Source organism: Pogona vitticeps, chromosome 4, assembly GCF_051106095.1.
Source record: "Pogona vitticeps strain Pit_001003342236 chromosome 4, PviZW2.1, whole genome shotgun sequence".
Lineage (NCBI taxonomy): Eukaryota > Metazoa > Chordata > Lepidosauria > Squamata > Agamidae > Pogona > Pogona vitticeps.
In genome coordinates this window covers 81,082,216-81,091,477 of record NC_135786.1, presented here as the reverse complement: position 1 = coordinate 81,091,477, position 9,262 = coordinate 81,082,216, and the positions used below count along the sequence as shown (strand labels likewise).

Sequence of the window (9,262 nt, the reverse complement as noted above, 5' to 3'; positions counted from 1 at the left end):
CTACAAAAATAGAAAGATTTGCTGGTCAGCCTGATTGAAGTAGAAAAATAGTACTTGTGAATAAAAATCCAACTGCATTGCTATGGCTGGGGCACTGGCAAGCTGCGCCCATTTCACCAGCTTGTGCAAGAGTCCATGTCTGGAACCACAGCGCCTTGTGGATCTTTACACTTTTGCAATATATGCTGTGAACCCTCTTATATATACATCTCTGCAGTTTTTAAAGAAGGTGACTTATTACAGTTATCCTTGATATCCCCCTGACCACCATCCACAAAATATAGAAAGATGTTTGGTGTAAAAGAAGCCCTTTCAATAAACCTGCTTTGAAAGATGAAAGCCAGAGGATTTGTGCCACTGTTTTGGGGAGAACTAGGATGCCTTCCTTTTGATCTATCATACCTGGACATTATCTGTCCCCCACCCCTTGTTTTTGGTCACAGAGAGATACTGTAAGTGCTACTTAGGTTCTGCACTTTTGAAAACAGCATTCCCTTTGCTCTTTTTTTTTAAGTGAAAAAGAACAGGCTTTTTTTAAAATGCAGAAGGTGCAATCTTGTGAATAAGCCACGAATTCATGAATTAGCTGAAGGAAAGGTTGTCCTGGAGAAGAAAATTCATTATATAGAGATACTTTATGACAACTGCATTTCACAAAAAAGGACCTCAGGCTATGAAAACATATTGCCACTCAACTCTCTGTTGGCTTTTTTGCTGCAGCAGACTAACACAACTATACAGCTCTTGAGGTTTCTGCCATAGCTACTGCTCTAAAAATTGGCAGATCCAAAACTATGCTTCACTATAATGTAACGTGGGGGTGGGGCCTCAGACCCCCTTTAAAAGTGGCTATTTACTGTATGTCCTGGAACAGACCTAGAGAGTGAAATCACATTCAAATGCTTCAAATGATAAAGGGTTGCAATTCATAGGCTACCTTTTTTTTTTCTGTCGGGTGATTCTCGAGGAGAGCCACCAAGTTCTGAGAAGGACAAATATGGACCCAGAGGCTGCCATGAGAGAAGCTGGCCAAGTGGTATGCCATACTACCACATATTTTCACATTAGGGACCAAATATTGCCCAAATATGCCTTCATACCCACTACATACCCAATTGCCCAAGTTTGACTATAAAGACTATATATAGTTATGCATATATAAATATAGTCAAAAAAGGTACTATTGTCATCAGGAATACATGTTAATGGTGAAGAGGACAGCAGTTTCCCTATGAGTCTGTTTCTAAAACAAATAGCCTTGCATGGCCAAGTCTCATTTTCTTCCAGGAACCCTTGTTCAACTCAATTGTACAATTAAGCTGCCACTCTGAAAGCCACAACTTGGAAATTTTAGTCATCTGGATTATAACTCCAAGAACTCTGTAGCCAAGGATTTGGGGAATTGTAATCCGAAACAGATAAACTTCCCAAGCCATGTAGAGAGCCCAAGGGGAGAAAAGGATTAAGGTGTGATTGATTATATAGAATGCTAAACCACAATGTGTGGCTGGCAATTTATTCTGGTATATTTAGAATCAGGAAATCCAGTTGGGAGGTGATAATGAAGAACAATTCTTTCATTAAATGGCCCTGTAGCCATCCCCTACTATGCTATTCTTGCAGTATAGGCATGCTGGAATCACAGGGGGAAAAGCCAGGCTTATGTGCCTGCTATACCAAGGCAGCCTCCAACGCTGGCATGGTTCTCCCTGCACGATCTCTTTCTTCCCACATAGGTCCTCATTACCAAAGAAGATGCTGACAAAGCCCCAGAAAAGTGGCAACCTCATCACTTTGGTAATGTAAGCCATTAAAAAAAATTAAAGCATGTTTTCTGAGGACAAATTGTATATGCAAAGTTTTACTTGCTTCCCCAGCTACTAGCAGCCACTGCTATCAGTCTCAAATATCTCTTTGCAGGAGAGGTCTACAGAGCCTTTAAAAAAATTACCCCCTGAAAAACTAGGGTTTCTCGAAGATGTGCTCCTGGAAACAAAGTAAGTGTTGTTGTTGTGTGCCCATGGGTTTCACGGTGCTCAACCCTGAGCTAAAGAATGCATTTCACAATTTCTTTTCAAGTCCATAAAGCAGTTATAGCAAGCTACTGTACCTACCATCCATGTAACTATGCAGAGCAGTTAACATTGTCCCATCCTGGGGTACATATGCTGAATATGCCATCTCTTCTAAGATTGGTGGAGAAAGCCTGGAAGGCTGGACTGATGTAACCGGAGTTGTAGATGAGTGATTGGGACTAACATGTTTCTTGTGGCGTGCTCTGCAGTTCTGAAACCACACCTGGAAAGTGGGAAGACACAGAACATGTCTATCGCATCCATTATCAGACCATTGCACTTTAATTTAATTTTCTCATATGTGAAACACAGGAATAATTAAAGGCAACTACAGCTTAAGTATGCAGTCTCTGCCCATATTTTGTTTGTTTTTTTTGATGCTACACAAACCTGGGTTTAACTATATTTGAGCACACACACACACACACTTAAGTTAGTACAACCAACAACCTGAGGAATTTTCGGTGTAAATTTCTGGACTCTACGTCTCTTATGACTCACACTGCTTCTGGCCCATGTAAAACGACCCAGAAGCTGTCTCTTCAGCAATGTGAAAGTATTTGTTGGAAAACATTAGCTGTGCATTTGCCTCCTGAAAAAACAGCCAATGTTTTAGGACTGTTGTAAGATATTGCAAATGATTGGTTTCTAATTATATAATATTGATAAAGAAGGAAGCTTTTCTTGGGAATTTTACAAACTTAAGGGTTTTGCTCACAATACTCGGGAAGTAACTGCAGTACAGTTACCTGTATCACACGCCTGCTCAAGCCTGTTCTTTCTGCCAGTTTTTGGAGTGTTTGTGCATCTGGATTGTTGTCCTGAGCAAACTGTGCTTGCATTACCTGGAAAATGCAAGAAGTAATTTTTTTATTTTTAAATTGTATTTTGACATACTGAGCAAAAACTGCTTAATTACCAAGATGCAGTCATGCTCCAACCTCTGATAGCCATTTTGGGGAGTTATTTTTCTGCATAAAAGGATTCCCTAACCACCAGACAAAGCTTATCTACTGACTAGGTTAGCTCAAGTGTTAGACACATCATGGAAAAGTCAAATTTAGATTTATCATTATCAAGACATGATTTAATGTGAACTTTTCATGGGACAATTTGACCATATCAATTTTTGCATTAAAAGTACAGTATATGAAGTTCCTTCCTGTGGCAAGAACTTGGTTTTGCCCTCCGTTTTGCACTCATATGTCAAAAGAAACTATAAATTCCATACTCAGGTAGTATCTTTACAGGCCAAACAGAAAGACACAAAAGGTGTATGGAGTGCAGGCTTTCAAGAATATTATCTCTTCCCCTTTCTCAGCCACTGAAAGTCAAAAAATGGGAGAAGGGAACTGAAAACAAAGGAAGGTTGCTTTGTCATTTCTGTTGTTTCAGGATGTCATGGAGGAAGAATATTGCAGGCAAAGAATGCAGTACTGTTAAATTTCACCTCACAATAATGCTGGGAAAGCCGAAAGCAACAGAAAAAGAGAAAGACCAAAGAAGAGGTAGATTGAATCAATAAAGGAAGCGACAGCCTTGAGTTTGCAAGAGCGAAAAAGTTGTTAACAATGGTACTTCATTGAAGGCCACTCATTCATAGATTTGCTATAATGTCCCGACTCTTCGTGACCCCATGGACCACAGCACGCCAGGCCCTCCTGTCTTCCACTGCCTCCCGGAGTTTGATCAAATTCATGTTGGTAGCTTCAATGACACTGTCCATTCATCTCGTCCTCTGTCATCCCCTTCTCCTCTTGCCTTCACACTTTCCCAACATCAGGGTCTTTTCCAGGGAGTCTTCTCATGAGATGGCCAAAGTATTGGAGCCTCAGCTTCAGGATCTGTCCTTCCAGTGAGCACTCAGAGTTGATTTCCTTTAGAATGGATAGGTTTGTTCTCCTTGCAGTCCAGGGGACTCTCAAGAGTATCCTCCAGCACCATGATGATGAAGAGATAATATATACCTAAAAGCTTGTACATTTCTTATGCCTCTGCAAATCTTATGTACTTTTCGGGGATTTCAGAATTTGTCCTGTGGCAAATGTGACTATTGCTGTTTTAGTTTTCATGTCTAATAGTTTCCTATGCAAAACTGGTACACACATTAATAATGTTAAACTGCCTAAAAAACATATAGGAGTTTGCTGTTGTCCTGTTGATATTAATGCGAGACTTCAACTGTCTCGCTGACTTCAGCAGGACCTAAGCATAGTAAAAATAGACTGGTTCAATTTGGTGAGTTCGGTTGTTGCAAAGTACTTTCAGTAGATTGAAAGACCGAATAGCTGGACTTTTATTTTCTTTCAGTATTTGATTACTAAGCTGAATCTAAGAGATTAAAGTACAGATTAGTTTTTCTCTGCAAGTTTATTGCAGATTTATTTTTTGTTTTTTAACTTTACAGTGTTTATCCTATCAATTAGAAATAATGACCAGGAGCCAGTGGGGGTATTCCGGATTGTCTCTGAGGAACTAGAATGGAGATAATAATTTGGACCAGTGTTATTTGTGAGGTTAGATTCAGTTTAGATCAAGGTGGTAACCGTTAACATGCCATTAGACGCATAGCTCATTGATATGATAAAAGATGTCAGACTGCCCTGCAGGAGCTTGCTTCATTTGGCATTTTGCAAATTAGATTGATGGAGAGTGTGCAATTGGTCACTGGGAAGTAAGGGTATATTTCATTTCCAATCTGTGCTTTGAAAGGTCTGTATGTCTAGACAGAGAACATAAAGCAGAAAATACACATTTTTCTTAATAGATGATTTGCCCATAAGACGTTCTTCACATTGCTTAGCTTGAAAGAATAAAGATACAGCTATTACCTCCAAACAGAAATATTTCAAATACCCTTGTCCAATTTAGTAACACTTCTCCTATACTAATCGTGCTAATTATTCCATAGCAGTTCTAATCCCTTGCAATAGCAACTATATTTTCAGTGTTCATCTTTCTCAAAGAGTTACTAAAAAAAATCAAACTAAACATTATAGATTTTTTTAAATTGATTAAAATCTTTAGGTTGAAAAATTGTCAAAGGTTTGTCACAATCCTATAATTAACTAGGTAATAACTTCAGCCATAGTAAAATAATGTTTTGGGATGTTTCACCCAAGAAGTCCATTCTTTCCTAGAAGCCTTAGTAGAAATCACAACTCTAATTCTGACTTATGAAGATCCTTCTCAGAGTTTTCCAGATAAAGAATACTCAGAAGTGGTTTACCATTCCCTTCTTCTGGAGGCACCCTCGGTCTGTGCAGCTCGCCCAAGGCCACATAGGCTGGCTCTTCTGAGATGCACGGTGGGGAATTGAACTCCCAGCCTTTGGCTCTGCAGCCAGATACCTAACTTCCACTTGAAAAGTCTCACACAAATTGAAGGGAATTAGTTCACTAACTACTGGCCACAATCTGTTTAGTAACACCTGTAAGTGCAACACAGATGGCACACATTTTGAAGCAAATTGCTTTAAGCTAAAAAACCAAAAATCAGCAGAAACATTATCTGTTTTATACTGGTAGTGCTCTGCTAACTTCAAATAATTCACCACCAAAATTTATGTCATTTGCAGTATGCCAGCATAAAACCTAATTCAATGTTGGCTATTAATATGCACTTTCAGGGCCTCGCTGGACAAGAAGCTGATTGCATATCTAGAGGAAGTAGTGCATCCTTAAGAAGAAGAAAAAAACTGTTTATTCTAACATGATCTTGTCTCAAATTGCTTTTGGCAAATTAGAGTGCTTTTGTTTTGCAATTGGACAGCTGGGGGGTAGTTTGGCTTTGTCCGCATGTCAGAGTTTCAGGCAGGTTGCAGTGAAAGATACACAGTGCCTAGTTGGGTGAGGTTGTAAGAGGAGGAAATAGGCATTTGCTGTGAAGAAGCTAGAGATCAGCAATTCAGGAAATGGAAGAGCCAAAGGCAATATATGTAAAAATGAGCATGCATACAGTCAGCATCAGAAGATTTGCTTTGCATGTGCAAGGTGCATCCTTTTTCTATTTGGGCAAGCCAGTTTCATTTTTGCATCTGGGTAAAGTTTAAAACTGTGTATCTGAAGCTTCTGTGGTTCACTCAGTTTTCAGTAGTCTTATTTTCACCTCTGATGTGATAAACAGTGCATCTTCTGAAACCGAAGCCTAGAAGCTATGTTTGCCTTGTATTTGGGTCTCCCACAGATGCCAGCAGGCACTGCTTGCTTTTTTAAATACTTAAGCTCTGATGCTATTGTCATTTATCTAGGTGTAAGTAGGAGAATTCACAGCAATTATTTCTTAGATATGCACATAACTGCACTGAACATCACCTGAACATATTAGACTGTTTATATTTCTCACCTGAGATATTGAAATATCTGTTTTCTGTAACAAATTGCTTAGAAATGTTTTCCATAAACGTGGGAGTCAGGCACCAAAATGGTGTATTTGAAGATGAGTGGGATCCAAATCTGAAGAGCGTTGTTCTATTAAAAGAACTACTGTATCCTTATCAGATCACAACTTGTAGTTTCTCAAAATGCACTGTTTGTTTGTTTTTGGGTTTTTTTGTAAATCTTTGGTTTAATGTTTTGGTAACTTCTTATGTTTCTCAATACCACTCTCCTAGTCCCTTATCATGGTCTACCCTGGTTGGGGCTGGTCCTAAAATTCTGAAGGACCAAAAGTGGTTTATATACCAAAGAAACATCCCTCATCTATTCAATTCACATACAGAAACAGCAGCTACCAAAGTCTTATAGAGAAAAAAGAACCTGCTTATTATTTTTAAAATTCAAAGCTTGTGAAGAAAATAGGTTTTCTCAAAATAAAGCTGAGTTCAAATGGAGCAGATCAGGGTTGTTGTTTTATTTACAGAAAAACTGGTGAATATTCAAGAAAATGTGTATGATTAAAAGTGTTGTTCAGGGGTGAAGAGAATATCAGCAGCACCTCCAGTTTCAGCAGGTAATTGTAAGCACTGATTAAAACCAGAATATGGAAATGTGTGTATGCTAAAATGTGGCAATAGGGAATCTCTGGTTTATCTACCACAGAATAAGGCAAGGAAGTAGTCACTAAACATGGAGCAAAAACCATTGGCATAGAATAATGTGTACACATTCCTTTGTATTTACTTCTCAGTGATGTGGACTATTAGGAAAACTTTTCTGGAAGAATACTACCATGAGGGGGGCTCTTCTGGACACCGTGCCTTACAGCCAAGGTCATAGTAACCCCACCATCACTGAGGCTGTAATGTCTGCCAATTTGAACATAATATTCCGCTTGCTCTTAAGCCAGAAGTTAAACTGCCACTTGCTGTAGCATCTCTAGTGAAATTTAAGACACAGAAAAGCTGAATGTTGCCTGTAAAGCCATATTCTGAACATTTCCTAATGTCCCTCTTCATATTACATAGGTCTGAAACTATTTAGTCTCCTATTGTAATTACATGTAGTGATGTAAATGTCTCACTTAATGAATTTCATCAAGTGATCAAAAAAGATCAGCATTTACATTTCCACTCTACAGAATTACCAGTTGCCTTTGGGGAAATAGAAAAGCACAAACAACTATTTCATATGAAACAGCTAAAGCTTGGAAGAATATCCCAGAAACATGCTATGTCTTAAATACCAAGATAAATTGTCTGCAGCAGATAGAACGGTTTCTTTCTATCTGGGTAGTTTGAACAGAATTTTTGAACTATGCACAGCATAAAATTGCTACATTCTCCCCCTCTTTTCACTTACAGCACCCCACAGCTGACTTTGATTACAGCATTCTAGCACGCCAGGGCTCTACCTGCAGCTGATCTGCCGTGAAACTCGTCCGAGCTCTTTTTGCTGGTTTTGGATGATTAACATCTTGTTCTGTTAATAACGCACCTTCTACACTAATACCATTCCCTGAAATTAAAAAGAAGACAACAAAGTCCAAAGATTGCTAGCACTGATATCAGCCATTTGTTACAAAGATTGCATTAGAATTTGCTACTAGCATTTGGAAACTGAAATCATATTCTGTAAATTATGTCATGTAAGGCTGACATCTTCAGTTACGACACAATTTTTTAAAAAGGGTCATCCTCCTCTCTTGAAGCTCCCAAAGCTTCCATGGAATCTGCTTCATTGTTGAGAAGCTGTGAGGTACAGATGGGGGAGTCTTTACTAGCAGTGGCATTTTTCAGTAATTAAGCTAACACTGGCAATGGCAATTTTTTTGATAATTAAAGGATCTCACCATTGCACAACCCCCAATGACTTCCCAACAATGAAAAGGATTCCACTACAGTCACAGAATCCTTTGTTGGGGAAGGAGTGGGGGGAATAAGAGACTGGAAATATTTTATTTTGAAGTCATCATCCTTACAGAGAGCAAGTTATGGAATGGGATTTCACCTGAAGCATATTAAATATCAGCTTTTCCTTATTTTGAGTATGGTATTAATTTAGAGTTTGAGTACTCACACCAATGGGTAGAATTTGTTCCTCCCTAATTTAAGCAGTGTTTCAGTGGCAGTCCAGTGCAATTCAGTGTTGCAGGCCTGACCGCAAGCAAAGACCTTTATTAGGGGGAATCAATGAGCTACCAGAAATGAGCACGGTATGTGTTGAAAATGAGTTTTATTTTGCAATTAGGAAGAGATAAGTAGCGAAAAAATCTCACATTTGCATTAGTTTGTGCAATCTAATTCCAGCACTTTTTTTCTTTTTGGTCAAGGACTGAATTCAGACAAGCAAGGCTAAGGTATCCAGTGATAAATTCTGGATTCTTTCATTGCTTTGAAACTATATCAAACTAGATTGCTTGGGAGACAAATACATACAGTTGACTCTGACTACTATGCTCTGAAAAAAGCCATAGATACCTCATTACTGAAACAATAGCAATAGTGTTTAAGCGATTCTTCCTTGTCCCCAAGAAAAGCTTGTTGTATTCATTAGAACGTAATACTTGAGTAGCAGAATGCAAACAAAACAGTTATTTTATACTAACATGAGTAACTGCCAATCAGAAGTGCTCTGTTGGGCAAAGATAATTTTGTTATGCTGTACTAGACAGAAATGGAGTCAAGTCAAGCTTTTCCTTAGCAGACAAGTGAGAACTCCAGATGGCCATCCGCTCATGGGTTTCTATAGGCCCTAGATCATCATACACAAATTACATAACAACTCAACAGATTAATTGGTTTCCAGAAA

The 9,262-nt window shown here is 38.7% G+C and overlaps 1 protein-coding gene across 2 annotated transcripts in view; it reads right to left on the bottom strand.

Moving 5' to 3' along the window:
- Positions 1-9,262, bottom strand: part of LHX8 (LIM homeobox 8) — a 43,759-nt gene that overhangs the window by 22,101 nt on the left and 12,396 nt on the right. For both annotated transcript variants that reach the window (XM_020794709.3, XM_020794711.3), the window contains exons 6-8: positions 7,866-7,969; positions 2,825-2,920; positions 2,115-2,298 (exon numbers count right to left, since the gene is read on the bottom strand). In XM_020794709.3, the coding sequence (XP_020650368.1) occupies positions 2,115-2,298; positions 2,825-2,920; positions 7,866-7,969 (384 nt within the window). The remainder of the gene's footprint in view (positions 1-2,114; positions 2,299-2,824; positions 2,921-7,865; positions 7,970-9,262) is intronic.